This window comes from Pituophis catenifer, unplaced genomic scaffold, assembly GCF_029215685.1.
Source record: "Pituophis catenifer annectens isolate HBS135680 unplaced genomic scaffold, rPitCat1.0.hap2 SCAF_18, whole genome shotgun sequence".
In the NCBI taxonomy this organism is placed as follows: Eukaryota; Metazoa; Chordata; class Lepidosauria; order Squamata; family Colubridae; genus Pituophis; species Pituophis catenifer.
In genome coordinates, this window is record NW_027256898.1 from 3,793,734 (window position 1) to 3,819,434 (window position 25,701).

A 25,701-nucleotide genomic window follows, 5' to 3' on the forward strand; every position below is an offset into this window, starting at 1 on the left:
GTGAAGTTCGGAAAAACGGGGGCGAGAACTCCAGGCAGATGGAAACAGAGCCTCAGGGGGAACCTTCCAAAGTAAGAAAGAGCTTTCTGTTATTACTTGAAAAAGAGTCGGAAACAGACGCCCGGCACTCGGTGGAAAGGAAACGAAATCCTGAACAGCCACCGAGAAAGGCGTGGTGAAGGGAAGGGCGATCCAGAGCTTTTTATGTCAGGCTTTTCAAAACAGCCGGCTTAAAAGGATGTGTTGGTTTTTTTGAGTGGGGGGGGGGGAGGCAGGCAGGGGTGAAATGACCCATCGGTGTGTTTAGCAGGTTGAACTGGTCTAGCTTGCTTTCCCCCCCCCCCATTATAACAACTTCAAACTCGAAAGAAATTGCTTGAAACAAAAGTCCTGCCTCAATATAAGGTAGTCCTCGACTTCATGGCCACAGAACGAAGCCCAGAATTTCCGCTGCTAACGAAAACGCAGTTGTTAAGTGAGATGAGCTCGGGTTATTCATTTATTCCCACGATTGTTAAGTGAATTTGGCTTCCCCCGGCCGACTTTGCTCGTCCAAAGGTCCCCCAAAACTCATACGTCATAAATACATGCTGAGCGTCCAAATTTGGATTCCCGTGAACGCGGGGAATGCCGCAACGGTCATTAAGTGTGAAAACGTTAAGTCGCTTTTTTTTCAGTGCCGTCGTAACTCTGAACGGAGGGTTGTAAATCAAGGACTACGAATCAGTACTTTTTTCTGAGATTGAGTCTCATTCAGTTGCAAATATGATCAGTTGGTTTCAAAGTCTTGGTTAGCTTGGAAGGCAGACAGCCAGGTCCAAGCGATCGGGTTAAATTTTAATCCCCCCTCCCCGCCCCAGTTAGCCCCAATTAAAACCAGTGAAGCTTTGCTGGGTTTGTGGGGGGGTGCGTGTCCCCCAAGGCAACAACCACTTTGCCCAGGGCAGAGTCCAAGAGTGCCAAGGCATTCGAAAATCCAAAGCCAAGATGGTTTTCAACAAGGGAAGATCCTGATGTGATCCTGGAGCCGTCCCAGCCCATCCACCAAAGTTAAAAGCTGGGATCGGGGATTTTCCAACTCGCCTCTTCCAATTAATGTTTAAAAAAGAAACTAGAAATACCAGAAGTGCCGAATTCCACCCTAGATCCCCTTCTGCTCTGAACAATCAGCGGGTAATAATAATAATAATAATAATAATAATAATAATAATAATAATAATAATAACAACAACAACAACAACAACAACAACAACAACAACAACAACAACCAGCCTCAAAGGCTGTGAATCTCACTAAAGATTAACCAATAATAATAATAATAGTAGTAGTAGTAGTAGTAGTAATAATAATAATAGTAGTAGTAGTAGTAATAATAGTAGTAGTAGTAATAATAGTAGTAGTAGTATTTATTTATTTTATTTATTTTATTTTATTTGTATACCGCCCTTCTCCAACAGGACTCGGGACGGTGAACAGCCACGGTAAAACATAACATAAAATTTAAAAGCAGTTTAAAAGACATTAAATAATTTTGGCCATCAATTTAATTAATAGTAGTAGTAATAATAGTAGTAGTAATAATAGTAGTAGTAATAGTAATAATAATAATATAATAATTAATAATATAATAATAATAATAATCCAGGTTAATAAGTCTCTTATTTTGGGTTTAACAGTGACGAGAGTTGGAAGGGACCTTGGAGGTCATCCAGCCCAACCCCCTAAGACCTGTACTAGGGACCACTGTACTCCCGAGTCTCACATACTAAAAAGTGTTCATACTTAAGAACTCGGCTCCCTGGCTTGTTTCGAATTCAGAACTTTGCCTAGGATTGAGGGATGGGACAGAATGATATCACAATTAACCATCATTTAATCACTGTTTATTATTAAACCCTGGTGGGCAACATCCATGGGAGCAGAAGCCCCCCCCCCACACTCTCTAGGTCCCTGCCCCCCCAACTCCCAAGGTTTAGCCCCGCCCAGCCTTGCAAGGGGAGGGGCTTCTTCTTCTTCCTCCCAGGGGGCTTCCCTCCCCCTCCTCTCCCCTCCCCTCCCGGCGCTTTCACTCACCTTAGCAACCCCTTTCGTCCTTCCCCGCTTCGGCCGGCCCCCTTCTTCAGGCCCGCCAATAAGGACCCTCCTCGGGCCCGCGCGACCCGCCTCCTCCTCCTTCCCGCTAAGCCAATAGGCTCCCCGCTGGCCGGTTTTTTTTTTCTTTTTTTTTTTGCCCAATGAGGGCTTCAGAAACGGCTTGGGGGGGGAAAGACCGCGCGCTTCCGGGAAAGCGAGTCTGCAATACGCATGCGCAACTCTTCAGCGGGTGGAAGGGGTGGGAGCCGGTGCTTCCTCTCGTCTCTTTGGTAGAAATAATTAAAAAAAAATAGATGTAGAATTCTTTATTGGCCAAGCGTGATTGGGCACGCAAGGAATTTGTCTTAGGCTCTCAAGTGTACAAGAAAATAAAAATAAAAATGTGTAAAATAAACTAGATTAATAAAAAATAGAAGTGTGAAATAAACTAAATCAATACAAAATAAAAGTGGAAAATAAACTAAATCAAAAAATAAAATAATAGTGGAAAATAAACTAAATCAATACAAAATAAAAGTGTAAAATAAACTAAATAAATCAATAAAAAATAAAATAAAAGTGTAAAATAAACTAAAAAATCAATAAAAAATAAAATGAAAGTGTAAAATAAACTCAATAAATAAAAAATAAAATAAAAGGGTCGAATAGATTCGCCTCTTCTTGGATTATTATTCATTCGCCTGTCTTCACTTTTATGTAATGAATTAACTCCCAAAGGAGCCCAAATGAAACCATCTCTTTGCTGCAGAGGCGACTTTTTCTGCCTTTTTTAATTTTATTTTTAATGTTTGTACCCGGAAGAAAAAAAAAGGCTCTGTGGGGCAATCTACCCTTTTCGTTTATCTATTATACCAAGGAGGTCCTACTGCGCACGCGCGCTCCACTCCAGGTGGGGGGGTGGTGTTTTGAGTGCGATGGTCCCCGGAGTCAGGCGAGCAGCGGGTTAAAAAAGGGGGGGGGGTTGCTTGTTGCAGGCGGAACAAAGCAAAAAAACCCCCCCACATTTTCCAGGTTGGACTACAATTCCCAGTATCCCCGGCCTGCTTGGGGAGGTGTCGAACAATGGGGGTCCCCCCCCCTCCCACCCCTTTAGGACCTGTGTCCGCCTGGGGACCCTGGGAGGGCGATGGGAACTGTCGTCCAAACTTTGGTCCTGGCCTCTCTGGCCTTTGCAAGTAACTTATTTACAAAGCAGAGGTGGATAAAAAGCGAGGCTTTAAAAAAAAAAAATAGGATGTTTTAAAATTTAAATCGGATTTTTAAAATTATTTTTATCAAATTTATTTTAATAAAAATGCTTTTTGGAGTAAAAAAAAAAATCTACCTAAAGATAGTTTTTCTATTTAAGATAACGTTAATAATTTAATGTATAGAGACGGAAAACGACTAGCACGCATGTGCAGGGGGAACCTTTTTAACCTTAATAATTTAGTTTATTCAGCATGAAATGGAGCTTAGTTATGTAGCGTGAGGCTCTGTATTTTATATTGATATTGTTTACTGATTGCTTATTTGTACTCTATGGCTATCATTAAGTGTTGTACCTTATGATTCTTAACAAATGTATCTTTTCTTTTTATGTGCACTGAGAGCAGATGCACCAAAGACAAATTCCTTGTGTGTCCAATCACACTTGGCCAATAAAGAATTCTCTTTCTTTCTTTCTTTCTTTCTTTCTTTCTTTCTTTCTTTCCTTCCTTCCTTCCTTCCTTCCTTCCTTCCTTCCTTATCTATCTATCTATCTATCTATCTATCTATCTATCTATCTATCATCTATCTATCTATAGCTTCTCTCTCTTCTATCTTCTCTCTCTCTCATCTATCTATCCATCCATCCATCTATATATCTATCTCTATCTTCTATCTCTCTTCTATCTTCTCTCTCTCTCACCTATCTTATCTATCCATCCATCCATCCATCTATCTCTATCTATCTATCTATCTATCTATTTATCTATATCTTCTATCTCTCTTCTATCTTTTCTCTCTCTCACCTATCTATCTATCCATCCATCCATCTATATATCTCTATCTATCTATTTATCTATATCTTCTATCTCTCTTCTATCTTCTCTCTCTCTCAAATATCTATCCATCCATCCATCCATCTATATATCTCTATCTATCTATTTATCTATATCTTCTATCTCTCTTCTATCTTTTCTCTCTCTCACCTATCTATCTATCCATCCATCCATCTATATATCTCTATCTATCTATTTATCTATATCTTCTATCTCTCTTCTATCTTCTCTCTCTCTCAAATATCTATCCATCCATCCATCCATCTATATATCTCTATCTATCTATTTATCTATATCTTCTATCTCTCTTCTATCTTCTCTCTCTCTCACCTATCTATCCATCCATCCATCCATCTATATATCTATATCTATTTATCTATCTATCTCTATCTTCTATCCTATCTTCTCTCTCTCATCTGTCTATCTATCTATCCATCCATCCATCCATCCATCTATATATCTCTATCTATCTATCGCAATATTGGGACTGTTGGTGAATCAGCAGCAGGTCAGAGGAGGAGCCCCTGCGGGACAGAGATGACAGTTGCTCTTTAAAAATTATGATTTAAACCGAGTTGGTTTAAATCAAGCCTTTTAACTAGTGATTTAAATCGTGATTTAAAGAAATAAAGAATAAAGATTTCATTTTCCCCCTTGCTTGCGTGGCTCAGCACTGTCTTTCTTGTCTCTCTAGGAAACTTTGGTAAACTCGCCGGTAATGCCGAGACGGTGATTGCTGCAGAGCCTTGGGAAGCCTTCATCCTTCCGGGATGCCTGAAATAAAAGTCACTCCCCTGGGTAATTTTCCTTTTGGGGGGGTCAGAAAAAAATTGGGAATCTGTGGTAACTGAACCAGCACACTCTGCCCTAAGCGAGTCTCCTTCAAAAGTGGGGAAATCCAACATCGCAAATCTCTACACCTAGCGTCTGAGTTAAGCGCTGTGGAAAGGCTGGTTAGAGAAAGATCAGTGGATTAAATAACACAGTGGCTTGTTTGAATCCCTGGCTCTGGATTGACCCAAATATATATTTCTATGCTGTATTTGGAGGTACTGAAACAGGAGTTCCCTGTATGGATTTTTTGCAGGCCGTACAGTTTGAATTATTATTTTTTTTTTAAAAAAAGTGAAGTGAAAAGAGTCATCCAGTGATGATTTTATTGGTTTTTCTGCTCGCATCTGGAATTCCTGGTTTGCCTTACAGCAGTGATGGTGAACCTTTTTGGCACCAAATGCGCATGTGCACTCTCATTGGGGCCATGCTCTGAAAAAGCCAAACTTCTGGGTTCTGGCACGCATGCGCACCCAACAATCAGCTGGTTGGCACACATGCGTGCACCAGTTTTCAGCACTGCTACATGCGCAAAGGGAGCTGATTGTTGCGCGCGCATGCGTGCCAGAAACCCGGAAGCCAAACAGGCAAGGCCGTGCACGCTAAGCGACACGGCTTCGCGTGCCACTTTGGGCACTTTGGTGCCATAGTTTTGCCATCACGGGCCTAGGGTAACCAGCCTTAAAGGCAAATGTGACAGATGCCAATGAGAATATCAATAAAAGCCTGCATTTTTTTTAATTAAATCAATTCACTTGTCTGTTCTCTCTCTCTTGCTTTTTTCAGGAGCTGGACAAGATGTGGGACGCAGCTGCATCCTTGTGTCCATTGCAGGGAAGAACGTCATGCTGGATTGCGGGATGCACATGGGATTCAACGATGACGTACGTTCTCCTCCTTAAATTTGTGAGATGGACAAATTTCCCCCCAAAACTACTTTTTTTTTTTTTGCAGCCAAGTTTTTTATTTATATATAAATATTTTGAAGGCAGTGTATTGTCCAGGCATTTTGTTTTACAAAAAAAAAGAAAAGAAAATAACAGATATACTGTTAGTGATAATAATAATACACAATAATTATAACAATATTTATAATTATATTAACTTATTGATGATCATATTAACTGTACCAGCGTGCTTATAATTATAGACAACATTCATATTTTACATCCATCTAACAATCTTCCTTCATCTAACTTCTACCTCTTATCTCTAACCATTGATAAAACCTATCCTGCGTTGAATTGTACTCTGTGTTTCCTTTATCTTTTATTTTCAATGTCAATCTATCCATCTCTGCACACTCCCTAACCACCACTAACTAGGGTTAGCCCCACTAACCCTAACCCCAAACTACTTTCTGAATGGTGGTTTCCCTGTCAAAATAATTGTAGCTTCTTCCAAGTCCTGTTGGGTTTTGGGCGCTTAAGGCTAGGCAGCCTCCCTGATGCCAACGGAAGAAGTCGTGCTATTTTTCATCTTCAAAACAGGCTGTGAATGGTCGTCCTCCTGCATCTTTGGCTCAAAACGGTCCAGGCAGCCTGAGATCTTTGGCTAACTCAGGTGGAAAGCAGAGAGCTAGAGGGAGGAAAAAGTCCCAGACATGCTGTCCTCCTTTGTGTCTTCTAGAGGCGGTTTCCTGATTTTTCTTACATCACTCAGAACGGAAGGCTGACTGACTTCCTGGACTGTGTCATCATTAGGTGAGCGCACCTGTCTTGTGTTAAAACACAGGTGATAAAACCTTTACTACCTATGAACTGAGTTGACCTGTGCTGCCTGAGATGCCTCCTGTAGAACAAGTTTGACTGCACTGTTGTGTTCTTTGTGGTTTTATTTCTATTTCCCAGTCTCATGTTTGCAGATGTCAGTGAGATCCTGGTGTTTCAAATAATAATAACAACTTAAAAACCTCTGGAATTCTTGTAAACTTCACACAGGTTTTCCTGCTTGTACCTCTCCAGTTCTGCTCCTTTTTTGTGTTATTTGGAGATTTTTATTTATAGTTATTTTTCTGGGGCTGGAAATTTTGCCAGAAGATAGTTGTTCAAAGTGGTTTATTTCTTTGATTGACATTTGGGGGACAGTTTTTTTAAACAAGCACCTCAGATTAATTTCATTTGCTGTATCAGTCTGTAAATAGGTTCTTTTATTCTTACAGTGCTCAGAAATTGAATCAACAATTAGCGAAACAGTCTCTGCTGTAATTCTATTACCGCATTTTTCAGAGTATAAGACGTACTCCCCCCCCCCCCACCAAAAGAGGGTGAAAATTTGTCTTATACACTGAATATAGCCCCGCCCACCCACTGCCCCCCATCCTTTGGCCTCTGCCTCCCAGCAATTTGCCTCTTTGCAGCAAACAGCCCATTTCAGTTTCAGCTTCAGCACAGCCTGATTAGCACAAGCAGCTGATTGTCGGTTGGATCGGCCTCCCAAGGATCAGCTGTTTCAGGCTGCAGGGATTGCCATAGCCTATTGCGCCTTTGCGCCCTCCGCTGTTTGCTGCAAGGAGGCAAATTGCTGGGAGGCAGGGCAGGTTTTTTTTTTCTTGTACTAATCAGGTTGTGCTGAAAACGAAACTGAAACTGGCTGTTTGCTGTTTGCTGCAAGGAGGCAAATTGCTGGGAGGCAGAGGCAGATTTTTTTTTTTTCTTGTTTTCTTCCCCCCAAAAGATAGGTGCGTTTTATAGTCCGGAGTGTCTTATATACTCTGAAAAATACGGTAGTTTAAATGTTATTATCGTGTCTTATAGATCAGTTCTGAAACTGGTTTCTAGAATTATGATCCAAACCCAAAGTGGAGTTGAACTGAAACGGAAAAACCCCGATTGAGTCCTTTGTAAAGCCCATCTTGGATTCCTTGTGTGTCCTTTCCCAGCCACTTCCACCTGGATCACTGTGGGGCCCTCCCCTACTTCAGCGAGATGGTCGGCTACGATGGGCCGATTTACATGACCCACCCGACAAAAGCCATTTGCCCCATTCTCCTGGAAGATTTCCGGAAAATCACCGTGGATAAGAAAGGAGAGACAAACTTCTTCACCTCCCAGATGATCAAGGACTGCATGAAGAAAGTGGTGGCTGTCCACCTTCACCAGACCGTGCAGGTAAGGGGAGTGGGATCTTTGGACCGTGTAGCTTGGATTTCCAGAACATTCCTCAATGGTGGAGGGATTTCTGCCCAAGTTGAGAAAGTATCTAGACAGCCCACCCATCCTGCATGTTGAACAAAGATATTGTCAGGTTTCGAGGTTGTCTCAAATAAATTGCATTTCAAACAAAGTCTTTGATGAAAAACTCCCATTTATTAAGCACAACATTCTAACTCCAACTCCATCGTAGCCAACACTGACTTCCAGACCCAAAACCCTCCCTTTCCCGTTCCCCACTCCTCTGCCCTCATTGGCCATCTTCCAAGTCATTCTACCCCTAATCTACTGCTCCAGCTCAAAGGAATTTCCCCCCTCCCATCCCATCTCCTAGGGGATATTATCTCCAGGGAAAATAAGTAGGTGAAAAGTCAAACCTCCCTTTCCAGATGCCTCCGCTTCTCCTTCTTATGTCAGCACTAGAGTAAATGCAGCTTGAAGTGCTGACAGACATATTTCTATCTGTAATTATTCTGGGATCTGGGATCATCCAAGTTTGGATCCACTCGATCTTAGATCTGGTCAGACCAAGGAATGGGGTACTTGGTCAAGAAATTCTTGGGGAGGGGAGCCAAATTCTTGACTACAAGCGAGCTAAAAGAAAGAGTATTTGTTGTATCAATGCATATTGCAAATCCTCATGTTTCTAGTCCTGGAGGAACAGGAAATGACACACTCCGGATCGCAGCATGGCACAAATGACACACTACCTAAGGTGCACAATTCGGACATGTTTGCGATGTCGTGGTTTACACTGGACACTTATTCACACAGTGGTGGCAACCTGGCCAAATTTGCTATTGAAAAAAAAAAAAAACCAGTTGGGATGACTCTTATTATCTGGTTTAGTAACTGGCGAGATCTGGTCAGGTTCTTCAGGTTCTGACGGGAGATGTTCAAGTTGGGAAACCTTGAAAAATTGTTAACGCAGCCTTCACAAAACGCTGGTTTGTCGCCACCGGTTTTTCAATCTCTTTACGGTCACGTATCTTGCTTTTTAGGTCGACAGCGAGTTGGAGATTAAGGCCTATTATGCTGGCCACGTCCTTGGGGCCGCGATGTTCCAGATTAAAGTCGGTTGTGAATCCGTGGTTTATACTGTAAGTGACTTGGATGAAATCGTCACATCTCTCCGTGATCCCTTTCAACCCAAACTCTTGTTTTCCACGAGGTCCTTCTTGTAAGATGGAACTCGCTGCTTATCTGGGCACAATACCATCATGGGTTGAAAGATTTGCAGATATGCAATGAGTTAATTTGGGTGTCAGCAACCTGTGGCTCTTTGGGCTCTCTGCTGTGGCTCCCTGTTGGGTAATCCCACCGTTGGCTGGCCCCACCTCTCGTCCTCCCCTCCCAGTCACTCCGCCTGGCCTGAGAAGATAAGGGCGACAGCGGGAGATGGACAAGCGGCCAAGGCAGAGGGGGAGAGGGGAGGGGGAGGGAGGGAGAGGGAGGTCAAAAGGTTTTTGTGGTTCCTGGTATTTTTTAACAACCAGTTCTCTGCCCTAATGACCGGCTGGGTAGCTGGGGGTGGTGGTCATGTGACTGGTGGAAGTGAGCGCCGTTGAGTTGGCCACGCCCACCCAGATTTTGTGGCTCCCGGGGTTTTCTTATCTGTGGGAAACGAGTCCAAATGGCTCTTTGAGCGTTTAAGGTTGCAGCCCCCTGGTTTAATTGTTTAAACCCTATGTATTTTAGGAGTTGACTATTTATTTATTTTATTTATTTATTTATTTATTTATTTTATTTCTATACCACCCTTCTCCCGAAGGACTCAGGGCGGTGTACAGCCTGATTAAAAGCACAAAGACAGACAAAATTTAAAATTATTAAAATTATTAAATGATAGGCTCAATTTTAAAACCCCCAAATTTAAAATCCGATGTTTAAAAACCAATTAAAATCTTTACATTGATAGCCCAGCCTGGCGGAACAACAAGGTTTTGAGACTAAAGAACTGCCCCTCCCATTAGAAACGTGGCTAGAAACGAAGACATGACAAAGGACACCACAGGTTGATCTCGAGAGGCTTTTATGTTCTTATAATCTCATGTCTGTTCTGTGATGACTGCTCAGACATTGAGGAACTAACAATTAAAATTGCAGAAGAAAAAGGTTGATACACTGAAGGATTATAAATTTGAACCTTTGGGGAGGCCCATTTAATTTTAGGCACCTAGCAAACACTTTCTTTTGTTTCCTGATTTCCTGCAGTGTTGCATTTGTCTATATATACTCTTTGGAAGATCGGTTAAAGCATACCTCTTTAGTCAGATTTTTAAATGTTAATCTGTTTTTTCTTTGTTTGTTATAATAAGTGCTCAAGGCAGCTAACCTGATTTAAAAGCAATCAAATGCAAAGGGCTGTAATTTGTTTTAAGTTGTTGATTTTTATCTTTGGTACTTTTGCTGTTTCTAGAGTGTAAACTTTGACATGAAAAGAAGAAAACGTAAATGGAATAAATAAAATATTTTTTTTTATTTTCTTCTCTTTATTAGGGGGACTATAACATGACACCAGACAGGCATTTGGGGTAAGTACTTTGGATTCAGTGAGAGGAATTGATTTGGAGAACTGATTTAACGCCACTTATTTTGAAGGGGTGTAATAAAAGAAAACTTCTGAGTCCATACTTCAATTTCTTTTAGAATGTTGCATTCGATAACACTCCAAGTTGGCAGAGTTTAGGCAGCGTAACTAGTATTATGAGATAAATCCAGGAGCAAAACCCACAGCACACAGAGCCTTTACATACTTAACAGTGGTTTTATCTGCAGCCAAATATTTACAGACTTATACGTGGTTAAATACATTATCATACAGCTACACAAGGAGAGCAATTGAGATACATGATGAGAGAGAACATGAGAAGGCATGAGGAGAAGAAAATGCCCTCTAATGGCTTCCCTTATATAGGCAGCTTCTTACCCAGCTTCTTAAAGCGGTAGTATCCCTGCTGCCTCATTCCCCTTGCATCAGCTTCCAGTTGCCTCCGCTTACAATCTCTCATCAGTTTACAGCTATTAACTCTTTATACCCTGACATTTTTTTTAAGGAAAAAAAAAAGGAATCCAGCATAGAAGTGGCATATTTTGGTGTTGAAAGCTTCTGTGCTTTGCTTTTTCAGGGCTGCCTGGATTGACAAATGCCGCCCCGACCTGCTGATTTCTGAGTCCACATATGCCACCACCATCAGGGACTCCAAACGCTGCAGGGAAAGGGATTTTTTGAAGAAGGTCCACGAGACCATCGAGCGTGGGGGGAAGGTAAGTGACGCCGGAGACTTTGAACTGGATTTTGTTCCAAAGAGGGAACCGTCTCCAATGGGAAAAGTTCCTCTCTCTTTCCTTCCTTCCTTCCTTTTTTTCTTTCTTTCTCTTTTTTTCTCTCTTTCTTTCTTTCTTTCTTTCTTTCTTTCTTTCTTTTTCTTTCTTTCTTTCTCTCTCTCTCTCTTCCTTCCTCCCTCCCTACTACTTTTTTGCTTTCTTTCCCTACAGGTCCTGATCCCAGTCTTTGCTCTGGGCCGGGCTCAAGAACTCTGCATTTTGCTGGAGACCTTCTGGTAAGCAGCAATCCTTAGTCCTTTGCCTTAAAATCATTATTCTCTCCCTGCTGAAAGAAAGCCCATGCTGCTTGTAGGAATCTTCACTCCCAAAGCATTGTGATTAGCTTGTTAGCAAGGGTGTCCAACCTTGGCAACTTTTAAGGCTTGCGGACTTCAACTCCCAGAATTCCCCAGCCAGCCACCCTTTAAATCCTCCCCTCCTTTATTCCATTAAGAGCTGAGTTAAGGGACGAACCTGCTTTGCCTGCAACTTCACCAGTAGCGCAGAACATGGGACGGGAGCCAGGCCACATAGAAAGAGCAAAGGTCACACGCTTTGTCTCCTTTTTTTCCTCACCCGAGGGAGCGCATGAATTTGAAGGCGCCCATCTACTTCTCAACGGGGCTGACGGAGAAGGCAAACCACTACTACAAGCTCTTCATCACGTGGACGAATCAGAAGATCCGGAAAACTTTCGTCCAGAGGAACATGTTCGAGTTCAAGCACATCAAACCTTTTGAGAGGACCTATGTTGACAACCCTGGGCCTATGGTATGAACGCAGGAGTGGGGTGGGTAAGGGTGGTGGTAGCGTTGAAAACCACGGCATGCTTGTGTAAAGGAGATGGGCCGGAATGGGAGAATTTGCCACGGCTAACTCGCCACAGCCAACTCACCACCGCCAGCTGGCTACAGGAAAACTCACCATGGGGCAACTCGCTGCAGAACAATTGAACAATTCAACTTCATTGTTTAAAATACCGTATTTTTCGGAGCATAAGACGCACCGGAGTATAAGACGCACCTTAGTTTTTGGGGAGGAAAATAAGAAAAAAGCTGATTGGCAAGTGGATCCGCCTCCTGGAATACCCCCAATCAGCTGTTCCCAGGGGTGAATTTTAGCAACAGGTTCCTTGGTTGTGAGCTCTGTGCCTTGCTTTTTTTGCTTTTTTTTCTGCCTCTGAAAGCCTCTGAAACAGAGCTTCAGAAAAAAAGCCTCTGAAGCTCTGAGGCTTTTTTTTTTTTTTTCTGAAGCTCTGTTTGGAGGCTTTTTTTTTCTGAAGCTTCGTTTCTGATGCTTTTTTCAGCCTCTGAAACCTCCGTTTGAGAAGCTGGGCGGGGCTACATGCGGAGTATAAGACGCACCCAGATTTTCACCCTCTTTTTTGAGGGGGGAAAGGTGCATTTTATACTCCGAAAAATACGGTAATGTTTAAAAATGCTTTCATTTTTGTCATTCGCGATTCGTTTTGTCCCTCCTTTGGCATCCTTTAATTATCAGATTCCACCACTGGGTAAAATGAGGACCCAGATTGTTGGGGCGCAATATGCTGACACTGTAAACCGCTTAGAGAGGGCTGTAGAAGCACTGTATTGCTATTTCTTTCGATATTAAATGTAACTCTTGTCCCGCAGTGAATTGGCCGTGGCAAGTTCGGCGAGTTGTTCTAGACTCGGATTGCCAAGCGAGGGGGACCATTCGGCAACCCCCAATTTAATCTTGGATGAATTGATCTAAGTTCTTTTCCTTCATACTCTCAACTAGGTTGTGTTTGCTACACCAGGAATGCTGCATGCGGGCCAATCACTCCATATCTTCAAGAAATGGGCTGGCAACGAGAAAAACATGGTAGGAGGAAGACGGCAACTCCACCATTAAGAAATGAATTGCCCAGAGAGGTTGAGGTTGTCTGCTAAGATTTGCTTGCATTTTTTCAGGCCTTCGGATCAGAAAGGCTAAAAGTATTTTATTTGAACTGCCTGGGTGCTCGGGATGTTTAAAAACAGGCTGACTATCAGATCAGTCCTTAAAACCCCCTGAGCCCAGCAATCTCGTTCTGAAAAGAACAGTTCACTCAGCCTTAGCTAGTTGGCAGTAGACTACTACTGAATGGGGTGGGTGGGTTCATTCTTCCAATCTAATAATTGTTCTGACCCTAGCCTTCCCCAGCAGCACGAAGCTGAATCCTCGTCCTAAATAAACCCCTTTTATTTAATTTACAGTGAATTCCTCTCCAGCAAAGTCTTTCCCACAGTCTTTCAAGATAGTTCATAATTACCGACCTTTATCAGGCTTGGTGAGTGGCCTGGCCGATATCTTTCAGACGCTGCAATACTTGGCAAGAATGCAGGAATGAACTAATTGTCTCCTGCAAATTCCACTCTCCTTTCGCTCCTCTTTTATCCCCTCTGGGAGGGGCCATTCATCGTCCACCTGTGGCTTTACTCCTGAGTTGACCCTTGTTCTTTAGCTGTTCCCTTCGTCTGGCAACTCTGTGCATGCGCACACTGGGAACAGGATCTAGCTGCTCGTCTGCCTCACTGATGTCCGACTCAGAAGGCAGCTGATAACTGTCAGACGGCCCTGGCCCCCGCTCTGCCTCCGACGCAGAGCCCTCATCAGAGCCTTCCCCAGACCCCAGGACTGGCCCATGTTCCTCCCCCAACCTCCTCACTGTCTGAATCTTCAGCCAACTCTGCTGGTGGGCCACAACAATAATGGCAACTGATGGCTACTGAGAGATCACTCTACAACGGCATCACAAAAATAAAACCCTTTGTGATATTTTTTGGGATTCCTTGTTGATGGGGTATTTGGAGGCACCTTGCCTCAGGTGAACTTAGAAAACGGGTCAGTGTGAGACAACCTGGGTTGGCACTTGCAAGCGGTTTTGCTGCGTGCTTTAACTCTTGACAGCGATCCAGTATTTAAAATGCACATAGGAGGAAGAGTGCAACAAAGAGCATACTTTACAAGGAACTTCCGTTGGTTTTTGAAGAGTGAGCCCCCCCACCATGACAGCGGGTTACGAAAAGGATTAACGAGGCAAAGTAGTCCGTTACGTTGCATTGTCCGCTCTCAGCTGCTTTAACTCTGCATGAAAGTGAATTTGCATTCCGTTGCCTTGAAAATTTAGTTTAGTTTAGTTTAGTTTAGTTTAGTTTAGTTTAGTTTAGTTCAGTTTATTGTCATTGCGCATGGTGCAATGAAATTAAATGCCGTCTTCAGTGTACATTATAACTATAAAAATAAAAACACAAACATAGATATCCTTTACATTCTATATAATTGAAATTGAAAACCCAATATTGCACTATACCGTAGAATTCAGTATGGTTATTGCCCTGGGATAAAAGCTGTTTTTCAGCCTATTTGTCCTTGGTTTTTATTGACCTGTACCGTCTGCCAGATGGTAATAGTTCAAAAAAAAAAAAAAGGGTGCCCAGGATGAGATGGATCTTTAAGATCTTTAATTCACTTGTTATTTGTGTACATGCTTTTGGGTTGGGAGAGTTAGCTGCTATTTATTTGTATTCTCAAAACCATTATGGCCTGCTGTAATTTCCTTCCGGGTTTTTCTCCCCCAGGTCATCATGCCAGGGTATTGTGTCCAAGGAACAGTGGGCCACAAAATTTTGGGCGGGCAACGGAAGCTAGAAATGGAAGGAAGACAAATTGTGAGTTGAACCCTCTGGGAGAGGGCGGGGTAAGTGTGTGTGTGTGTGTGTGTGTGTGTGTGTGTGTCCCCAAAACAATTTACTGCTGTTAAGGATCTCTGTTTTTTAAAAACTGGGACAGCTAATTTTTTTAAAAAGGAGATGGATCGCAATCTCTACTTCCTTACTTTACTATCGATGAAATATTCGTGGAGCAAAGGGATGCGGTATGGTCTAAAATTACAATCTAAAATAGGGGGAATAAAATTTAAGTGTTGAAGAAATCTTAGCTGTTTACCAAGGGGTCTCAGCACAGTTCTTCACTCCTGATGACCGTATTTTTCGGAGTATAAGATGCACCTTAGTTTTTGGGGAGGAAATTGGGGGGGGGGGCAGAAATTCTGCCTACCAGGTGTTCATCTGTCTAGTCCCAGCGAATTAGTTCGCTCACTGGTTTTGAGGTTGGGGCTGTGCTTCTAAAGCACAGCTGATCGTCGGAGGGAGCAGCAATTAGAAAAGCAGCAATTAGAAAAGCAGGCAAAGCACAGAAGATCGCATTGGGGCTGAAAAACAGCTTTTAAAGCACAGCTGATCCTCGGAGGGAGCTCCAGTGACTAAAGCAGGTGAAGCGCGGAAGGGGTAAGAGAAGGCAGCAGCTGTTCCGGGCACCGCGCAAGGTTATATTCGGAGTATAAGACGCACACAAATTTTCAGCCTCTTTTAATGAGGGAGAAAAGTGCATCTTATACTCTGAAAAATACGGTAGTTTGCTACATACAGGGTGATTTTTAAAAAGTAGGAAAGCATTCTAAATTGCACAAAAATAGAGGTGGTCGGGCCCGACCTAAGGCATTCGAGAGGGCTGCCATGCTGATTTTTTAAAAAAAATTTTTGCCCTCTCTGCCTTGCTCCCCACAGCTGGAAGTCAAGATGCAGGTGGAGTACATGTCCTTCAGCGCACACGCCGACGCCAAGGGCATCATGCAGCTGATTCGGCAAGCCGAGCCTCGCAACGTCCTGCTGGTCCACGGCGAGGCCAAGAAGATGGAGTTTCTGAAGCAGAAAATCGAGCAAGAGTTCCGTACGTGTCCAGTCTTGAGCAGGAATGCTGGGTGGCTGGCGGAGGGTGTTTGTTGGGCAGCCTTTTGCCCCCTGAGGTTCGCCAAGGGCTTCTCGAAACGCAGAAAGCTTGAATGGATTTGATGCCAAAGAAAGACAGAGTGGCTCAGAGAGAACCCAGTGCTGGTTCGCAAGTGGGGTAATTGGCTGGTTTTCTGATTCAGTTCTGGGAGCAGCAGTGACACCGAGCCGTGGTGGCACAGTGGTTAGAATTGCGGTATTGCAGGCTAATTCTGCCCACAGCTTAGAGTTCGATCCTAAAGGGCTCCAGGTGGACTCAGCCTTCCATCCTTCCGAGTTGGGTAAAACCAGGACTCAGATTGTTTGGGGCAATAGGCTGACTCTGTAAACCACTTAGAGAGGGCTGTAAAGTACTGTAAAGTGGTATATAAGTCTTAAGAGCTACTGCTATATAAGTCAAGTGCTATTGCTACCTACCTACCTTCCTTCCTTCCTTCCTTCCTTCCTTCCTTCCTTCCTTCCTTCCTTCCTTCCTTCCTTCCTTCCTTCCTCCCTCCCTCCCTCCCTCCCTCCCTCCCTCCCTCCCTCCTAGTGGTTAGAATGCAGTATTACAGGCTAACTGTCCACTGCCAGCAGTTCGATCCTGACCGACTGGCTCAAGGTTGACTCAGCCTCCCATCCTTCCGAGGTCGGTAAAACGAGGACCCAAATTGTTGGGGGCAAAACCGCTTGGAGAGAGCTGTAAAAGCCCTGTGAAGCGGTATATAAGTCTAAGTGCTATTGCTATTAAACAGCCTGATGTTGGTTTTATGGCATGCCACAACTACATTTGGGCAACTTGGTTTTTCTTCTTTTTAACAGAGCCCAGACGGGCGCTCGAGCAAAAGGGCTGGCAGGGTTAGGTCTTGTCTGCTGACTTGGGGCTGGGGATGTCAGCTGCAGTGGCAGACATCAGGATCCGCAGCCATTTCTCCTAGATCAGTGTTTCCCAAACTTGACCCTTTGAAGATGTATGGACTTCAACTCCCAGAATTCCTCAACCAGGCATACTGGTTGGGGAATTCTGGGAATTGAAGTCCATGCATCTTAAAATAGCCAAGTTTGGGAAACACTGTCCTAGATTATGGCTAAGATATTCACCAGCATTTTCAGACTGCAATCCTTCTGGTCCTCCCTGGGATTAGACCAGAAGCCCCAACAGAGCTAACGAAGACCCGTCTTTCCTTCGCTCGCAGGGGTCCAGTGTTACATGCCTGCCAATGGGGAAACGGTGTCTGTTTTCACCAATCCTAACATCCCGGTGGATATTTCTCTCGGGCTGCTGAAGAGAGAGCTGGCCGTTGGTAGGTTTCATGGGGCAAAAACCCTCATTAATATCCTACAGGGAGGAAACCCGGGCTTTTATGCTGTTGCTCATCTTACACTCCTTCCCCAGGGTGGGTGGTGAAGATGGAGGCCTGTGGCCGTGGGGTGAAGTAATCCAGGGCTTTGGAATATGTTGGAAAAGGGAACTTGGGAAACCATGTTGCAGGGAGGGAGCGTTGGTGGTGGCGCTGCCCTGACAGCCACCGTCCATTACAGCCTCCAAGGGGCCACGGCCTGGAGGGAAGGAATTGGGGGAGCAGGAGCTGGAAATCCAGCCCCCCCCCCCAAGACTCAACTTTTCTTTTTTTTTTCTCTAGGTCCCTCGCCGGCCTCCAAGAAGCCGAAGCTGTTGCATGGCACCTTGATCATCAAGGATAACGTGAGCGAAGGGAAAAGGGAATCTGGGTAGCGCCGTAAGGCTGGCAAAGCATTTGCATTTCACCCTGCCTGCCTTTGACCAGTGTGTGAATTGCGAAGGTTTTTTTTTTTTTTTCCTCTGCTCCTTTTGCTTACGGACAGAGTTTCCGCTTGGTTTCTTCCGAGCAAGCCTTGAAGGAATTGGGGCTGGGGGAGCACCAGCTGCGCTTCACCTGCCGGATCCACTTTCAAGACCCCCGCAAGGAACACGAGACCGGCCTGCGCGTTTACAACCACCTGAAAAGGTGAGCGCTCGGGGTAGGGACAAGATTTGGTAGGAGCCGCAATCTGCCCTCCCCTTGAGGACTAGAAAATTTGCTTTGGTTGGAAAGAGAAAACTCACATGGACAGGAACCGCCACTGAAACTCGCTTTAATATCATGTCACGTTAAATGCACTTAAAAATACGAGACAAGCGGGATTTAATTAAAGCAGGTAATCTTGGCGTTGTCTGGGGAGTGGTGCAGTGGCCTAGAAGTGGAGCTCTCACCTTACAATCAGGAGGCTGTGAGTTCGAACCTAGGTAGAGGCAGATATTTCTCTCTCTGGGCACAATGACAATATATCTGCTGAACAAAACTCCGTACTGGTGTCAGGAAGGGCATCCGGCCAGTAAAACGCTTTACTAGCTTCATTTGGTTGACCAGACTCCATTACGGGGAATGATGACGTCAATGATGACGATCTTGGCATTGTCTGGGAAGAGAAGTTTATCCAAGAATTGATTACAATAGAAGTTTGTGAGTAGTGGAGCTACTCTTTGACACCCTGTGAAAAGGTTGAGAGGGATTCAGCTCGGGGCTGTTTTCTCCCCAGCGCCTTGAAGGATTATTCCGTCCAGCATCTCTCCGACACCTCCATCATGGTGGAGTCCATCTTGATCCAGGTTACGGTGCAGTCCGAGGATCCCGCCACCAAACTTCTGCTTGTGTCTTGGACGTACCAAGTAAGGTTTTAAATCTGATTTTACGAGAGGAGATGTGCGTAAAGGGGGTGGGCCTGAAATGTTACATCTGCTTTCCTTTTTTTTTTTTTTTAATTTGATTTATATGCCACCCTTCTCCAGAGACTCAGGGCAGTTTACAATGTGCTAAGCAATAGCCTTTGTCCTTTTTTTTGTATATTTATACAAAGTCAGCTTATTGCCCCCACAACTGGGTCCTCAATTTACCTCCCTTAGAAAGGATGGAAGGCTGAGTCAACCTTGAGCCTGGCGAGATTCGAACCTGCAGTAATTGCAGGCAGCTGGTCTTAATAACAGGGTGCTTTAGACCACTGTACTACCAAGTCTCTTTGTTTCCTTTGTTAACAAGAGAACTGAGCTTCCAGCTGCAGGTGATCCAGGGATGAAATCCAGCAGGTTCTGGAGAACCGGTAGTGGAAATTTTGAGTAGTTTGGGGAACCGGCAAATACCACCTCTGGCTGCCCCCAGAGTGGGGTGGGAATGGGGATTTTGCAATATCCTTCCCCAGGAGTGGGATGGGAATGGGAATTTTGCAGTATCCTTCCCCTGCCACGCCCACCAAGCCACGCCCACAGAACCAGTAGTTAAAAAATTCGGATTTCACCACTGAGGCCATCTATATCTCGTAGCACCCCAATAATCTTGTCTACGCGAATCTGGAACGGCCTTCCCCAATATAGGTTCCCCCTCCAGAAGTTGAGGACTTTGTTTCCCAGAATCCCTCCGTGAAGGTCATTGGGGAATTCTGGGAGTTGAAGTCCCTTAACAGCCCTGGCAAGAAAAGTCGTAAAATGAGGCCAAACGCAAACTTAGCAACGGTCTCGTTCAGCGACGGATACGTTGGGCTCCATTGCGGTGGGTGTAAGTCCAAGGGCTGCCCGTATCGAAAACCCTGAATCTGGTGTTCTGTCTGCAGGATGAAGAAATGGGGAGCTACGTCACGTCTCTGCTGAAGAAAGCCCTGCCTCAGATTACAGGATGAGCCTCTGGCTGCCTCCAAGCTGCTGCCACAGACTTTTAGCTAAGGTTTGCACAAGAGGCAAGTTGTGGTTTCGACAGAAAAAGAAAAAAAAATATTGTTTTAATCATTGTTGGAGGTTTGGGAACTTCTCACCCATCTTCCCAGCGTCTTTTCTTCCCTCAGCCCCTCTTACTTCGTCTTCCCTTCGGTCTGCCTCCTCAATGCCCTTCGTTTTCCTTTTTCTTTTTTTTGGTCCCACTTGTTTCTGCCCAAACAAAATGTCCTCATTTTTTCCTTGGCGAAGAGCTGCGTGCCCCAAAATTTGGGCACAGGACACTTCTACGCACAGGACGATCCCGTCCCCCAAATACGTGACGCAGCCCTAGAAGGAGCATTGTAAATACTTGTGTTCTATCTCTCTTTGTTTTAATAAAGACGTTTTACTTTTCGTTTTATTGATTTTGCTGGTCACAGATGGACCAGCCTCCAAGCCCCAGGCCTCTTGTGAGAAAATGCCCTTGATCCAGGGTTAGAAAGAGTCTCACCAGGCCTCATATCCAAGAAATAAGGCTCAGATCTCTTCTGCGGTCTCAGTAGCGACTCTGTATTTACAGGAATTAAAGGCACCTTGGCAACAAACAAACCTCAGTTAGCTCAGGGAAGGCTGCAAGAGAAGCCAATCCGTGTCTTTGTTTCTCGGAGCCAGACAAAAACCACCTCCACCCCGCCAAAAAAGCTTCATTTAAACCATGGGTCCTCAAACTACAGCCTGCGGGCCACATGTAGCCCACCAAAGCCATTAACTCCAGCCCGCGCAGGACCACAAGGCTGCCCCACCCACATCGCCCCGCCCGCCCTTCGGCCGAGCGTAGGACTTACCTTCGCTAGCCTCGCGGGCTGGAACTGAAAGGTAAGGCCAACAATTTCTATCTAAAATGGGCCATTTTCTCTCTGACTCTCTTCTCTCTTTCTGTCTTTCCCTCTATCTATCTATCTAAAATGGGCCATTTTCTCTCTCTCTCTTCTCTCTCTTTCAGTCTCTCCCTCTCTCTGTCTATCTAAAATGGGCCATTTTCTCTCTGTCTCCCTTCTCTCTCTCTTTCAGTCTCTCCCTCTCTCTGTCTATCTATCTAAAATGGGCCATTTTCTCTCTGTCTCTCTTCTCTCTCTTTCAGTCTCTCCTTCTCTCTGTCTATCTATTTAAAATGGGCCATTCTGTCTCTCTTCTCTCTCTTTCAGTCTCTCCCTCTCTGTCTATCTATCTAAAATGGGCCATTTTCTTTCTGTCTCTCTTCTCTCTCTTTCAGTCTCTCCCTCTCTCTGTCTATCTATCTAAAATGGGCCATTTTCTCTCTGTCTCTCTTCTCTCTCTTTCAGTCTCTCCTTCTCTCTGTCTATCTATTTAAAATGGGCCATTCTGTCTCTTTTCTCTCTCTTTCAGTCTCTCCCTCTCTGTCTATCTATCTAAAATGGGCCATTTTCTTTCTGTCTCTCTTCTCTCTCTTTCAGTCTCTCCCTCTCTCTGTCTATCTATCTAAAATGGGCCATTTTCTCTCTGTCTCTCTTCTCTCTTTCAGTCTCTCCCTCTCTCTGTCTATCTATCTAAAATGGGCCATTTTCTCTCTGACTCTCTTCTCTCTTTCAGTCTCTCCCTCTCTCTGTCTATCTATCTAAAATGGGCCATTTTCTCTCCCTCTCTCTTCTCTCTCTGTCTATCTAAAATGGGCCATTTTCTTTCAGTCTCTCCCTCTCTGTCTATCTAAAATGGGCCATTTTCTCTCTTGTCTCTCTTCTCTCTCTTTCAGTCTCTCCCTCTCTCTGTCTATCTAAAATGGGCCATTGTCTCTGTCTCTCTTCTCTCTCTTTCAGTCTCTCCCTCTCTCTATCTATCTAAAATGGGCCATTTTCTCTCTGTCTCTCTATTTCAGTCTCTCCCTCCCTCTGTCTATCTATCTAAAATGGGCCATTTTCTCTCTGTCTCTCTTCTCTCTCTCTTTCAGTCTCTCCCTCTCTCTGTCTATCTATCTAAAATGGGCCATTTTCTCTCTGACTCTCTTCTCTCTCTTTCAGTCTCTCCCTCTCTCTGTCTATCTATCTAAAATGGGCCATTTTCTGTCTCTCTTCTCTCTCTTTCAGTCTCTCCCTCTCTGTCTATCTAAAATGGGCCATTTTCTCTCTGTCTCTCTATTTCAGTCTCTCCCTCCCTCTGTCTATCTATCTAAAATGGGCCATTTTCTCTCTGTCTCTCTTCTCTCTCTCTTTCAGTCTCTCCCTCTCTCTGTCTATCTATCTAAAATGGGCCATTTTCTCTCTGACTCTCTTCTCTCTCTTTCAGTCTCTCCCTCTCTCTGTCTATCTATCTAAAATGGGCCATTTTCTGTCTCTCTTCTCTCTCTTTCAGTCTCTCCCTCTATCTATCTAAAATGGGCCATTTTCTCTCTGACTCTCTTCTCTCTCTCTTTCAGTCTCTCCCTCTCTCTGTCTATCTATCTAAAATGGGCCATTTTCTCTCTGTCTCTCTTCTCTCTTTCAGTCTCTCCCTCTCTCTGTCTATCTATCTAAAATGGGCCATTTTCTTTCAGTCTCTCCCTCTCTGTCTATCTAAAATGGGCCATTTTCTCTCTTGTCTCTCTTCTCTCTCTTTCAGTCTCTCCCTCTCTCTGTCTATCTAAAATGGGCCATTGTCTCTCTGTCTCTCTATTTCAGTCTCTCCCTCCCTCCCTCTGTCTATCTAAAATGGGCCATTTTCTCTCTGTCTCTCTTCTCTCTCTCTCTCAGTCTCTCCCTCTCTGTCTATCTATCTAAAATGGGCCATTTTCTCTCTGACTCTCTTCTCTTTCAGTCTCTCCCTCTCTCTGTCTATCTATCTAAAATGGGCCATTTTCTCTCCGTCTCTCTTCTCTCTTTCAGTCTCTCCCTCTCTCTGTCTATCTATCTAAAATGGGCCATTTTCTGTCTCTCTTCTCTCTCTTTCAGTCTCTCCCTCTATCTATCTAAAATGGGCCATTTTCTCTCTGTCTCTCTTCTCTCTCTTTCAGTCTCTCCCTCTCTGTCTATCTAAAATGGGCCATTGTCTCTCTGTCTCTCTCTTTCAGTCTCTCCCCCTCTCTGTCTATCTATCTAAAATGGGCCATTTTCTCTCTTGTCTCTCTTCTTTCTCTTTCAGTCTCTCCCTCTCTCTGTCTATCTATCTAAAATGGGCCATTTTCTGTCTCTCTTCTCTCTCTTTCAGTCTCTCCCTCTATCTATCTAAAATGGGCCATTTTCTCTCTGACTCTCTTCTCTCTCTCTTTCAGTCTCTCCCTCTCTCTGTCTATCTATCTAAAATGGGCCATTTTCTCTCTGTCTCTCTTCTCTCTTTCAGTCTCTCCCTCTCTCTGTCTATCTATCTAAAATGGGCCATTTTCTTTCAGTCTCTCCCTCTCTGTCTATCTAAAATGGGCCATTTTCTCTCTTGTCTCTCTTCTCTCTCTTTCAGTCTCTCCCTCTCTCTGTCTATCTAAAATGGGCCATTGTCTCTCTGTCTCTCTATTTCAGTCTCTCCCTCCCTCCCTCTGTCTATCTAAAATGGGCCATTTTCTCTCTCCCTCTCTTCTCTCTCTCTCTCAGTCTCTCCCTCTCTCTGTCTATCTATCTAAAATGGGCCATTTTCTCTCTGACTCTCTTCTCTTTCAGTCTCTCCCTCTCTCTGTCTATCTATCTAAAATGGGCCATTTTCTCTCCGTCTCTCTTCTCTCTTTCAGTCTCTCCCTCTCTCTGTCTATCTATCTAAAATGGGCCATTTTCTGTCTCTCTTCTCTCTCTTTCAGTCTCTCCCTCTATCTATCTAAAATGGGCCATTTTCTCTCTGTCTCTCTTCTCTCTCTTTCAGTCTCTCCCTCTCTGTCTATCTAAAATGGGCCATTGTCTCTCTGTCTCTCTCTTTCAGTCTCTCCCCCTCTCTGTCTATCTATCTAAAATGGGCCATTTTCTCTCTGTCTCTCTTCTCTCTCTTTCAGTCTCTCCCTCTCTGTCTATCTAAAATGGGCCATTTTCTCTCTGTCTCTCTTCTCTCTTTCAGTCTCTCCCTCTCTCTGTCTATCTATCTAAAATGGGCCATTTTCTTTCAGTCTCTCCCTCTCTGTCTATCTAAAATGGGCCATTGTCTCTCTGTCTCTCTCTTTCAGTCTCTCCCCCTCTCTGTCTATCTATCTAAAATGGGCCATTTTCTCTCTGTCTCTCTTCTCTCTCTTTCAGTCTCTCCCTCTCTTTAGGATTGATAGAGAGAGGGACAGACTGAAAGAGAGAGAAGAGAGACAGAGAGAAAATAGCCCATTTTAGATAGATAAAACAGAGAGAGGGAGAGACTGAAAGAGAGAGAAGAGAGACAGAGAAAATGGCCCATTTTAGATAGATAGACAGAGCGAGGGAGAGACTGAAATAGAGAGAAGAGAGACAGAGAGAAAATGGCCCATTTTAGAGAGATAGACTGGGAGAGACTGAAAGAGAGAAGAGAGACGGAGAGAAAATGGCCCATTTTAGATAGATAGACAGAGAGAGGGAGAGACTGAAAGAGAGAAAAGAGAGACAGAGAAAATGGCCCATTTTAGATAGATAGACAGAGAGAGGGAGAGACTGAAAGAGAGAAAAGAGAGACAGAAAGAAAATGGCCCATTTTAGATAGATAGACAGAGAGAGGGAGAGACTGAAAGAGAGAGAAGAGAGGCAGAGAAAATGGCCCATTTTAGATAGATAGACAGAGAGAAGGAGAGACTGAAAGAGAGAGAAGAGAGACAGAAAGAAAATGGCCCATTTTAGATAGATAGACAGAGAGGGAGAGACTGAAAGAGAGAAGAGAGTCAGAGAAAAAATGGCCCATTTTAGATAGATAGACAGAGAGAGGGAGAGACAGAAAGAGAGAGAAGAGAGACAGAGAAAATGGGCCATTTTAGATAGATAGACAGAGAGAGGGAGAGACTGAAAGAGAGAGAAGAGAGACAGAAAGAAAATGGCCCATTTTAGATAGATAGACAGAGAGGGAGAGACTGAAAGAGAGAAGAGAGTCAGAGAAAAAATGGCCCATTTTAGATAGATAGACAGAGAGAGGGAGAGACAGAAAGAGAGAGAAGAGAGACGGAGAGAAAATGGCCCATTTTAGATAGACAGAGAGAGGGAGAGACTGAAAGAGAGAGAAGAGAGACAGAGAAAATGGCCCATTTTAGATAGATAGACAGAGCGAGGGAGAGACTGAAATAGAAGAGAGACAGAAAAAATGGCCCATTTTAGATAGATAGACAGAGAGAGGGAGAGACAGAAAGAGAGAGAAGAGAGACGGAGAGAAAATGGCCCATTTTAGATAGACAGAGAGAGGGAGAGACTGAAAGAGAGAAGAGAGTCAGAGAAAAAATGGCCCATTTTAGATAGATAGACAGAGAGAAGGAGAGACTGAAAGAGAGAAGAGAGACAGAGAAAATGGGCCATTTTAGATAGATAGACAGAGAGAGGGAGAGACTGAAAGAGAGAGAAGAGAGACAGAAAGAAAATGGCCCATTTTAGATAGATAGACAGAGAGGGAGAGACTGAAGGAGAGAAGAGAAACAGAGAAAATGGCCCATTTTAGATAGATAGACAGAGCGAGGGAGAGACTGAAATAGAAGAGAGACAGAGAAAAAATGGCCCATTTTAGATAGATAGACAGAGAGGGAGAGACTGAAAGAGAGAAGAGAGTCAGAGAAAAAATGGCCCATTTTAGATAGATAGACAGAGAGAAGGAGAGACTGAAAGAGAGAGAAGAGAGACAGAGAAAATGGGCCATTTTAGATAGATAGACAGAGAGAGGGAGAGACTGAA

At 44.1% G+C, this 25,701-nt stretch overlaps 1 protein-coding gene across 3 annotated transcripts; it reads left to right on the forward strand.

Moving 5' to 3' along the window:
* Nucleotides 1–7: 7 nt before the first annotated feature.
* Nucleotides 8–20,320, forward strand: INTS11 (integrator complex subunit 11). 3 transcript variants are annotated; one of them, XM_070956123.1, is made up of 18 exons: nucleotides 8–71; nucleotides 4,813–4,916; nucleotides 5,736–5,833; nucleotides 6,579–6,652; nucleotides 7,831–8,059; nucleotides 9,103–9,201; nucleotides 10,601–10,635; nucleotides 11,230–11,368; nucleotides 11,600–11,664; nucleotides 12,010–12,199; nucleotides 13,193–13,276; nucleotides 15,016–15,105; nucleotides 16,003–16,165; nucleotides 17,400–17,507; nucleotides 17,847–17,908; nucleotides 18,049–18,191; nucleotides 18,763–18,892; nucleotides 19,828–20,320. In XM_070956123.1, the coding sequence occupies exons 2-18, from the start codon at nucleotides 4,889–4,891 to the stop codon at nucleotides 19,891–19,893; spliced, it is 1,803 nt and encodes a 600-aa protein (XP_070812224.1). In that variant the 5' UTR covers nucleotides 8–71; nucleotides 4,813–4,888; the 3' UTR covers nucleotides 19,894–20,320. The 3 variants fall into 3 exon arrangements, with proteins under 3 accessions (XP_070812224.1, XP_070812222.1, XP_070812223.1); XM_070956121.1 differs by lacking the exon at nucleotides 8–71 and adding an exon at nucleotides 2,988–3,025; XM_070956122.1 differs by lacking the exon at nucleotides 8–71 and adding an exon at nucleotides 2,995–3,105.
* The last annotated feature ends 5,381 nt before the right edge of the window (nucleotides 20,321–25,701 follow it).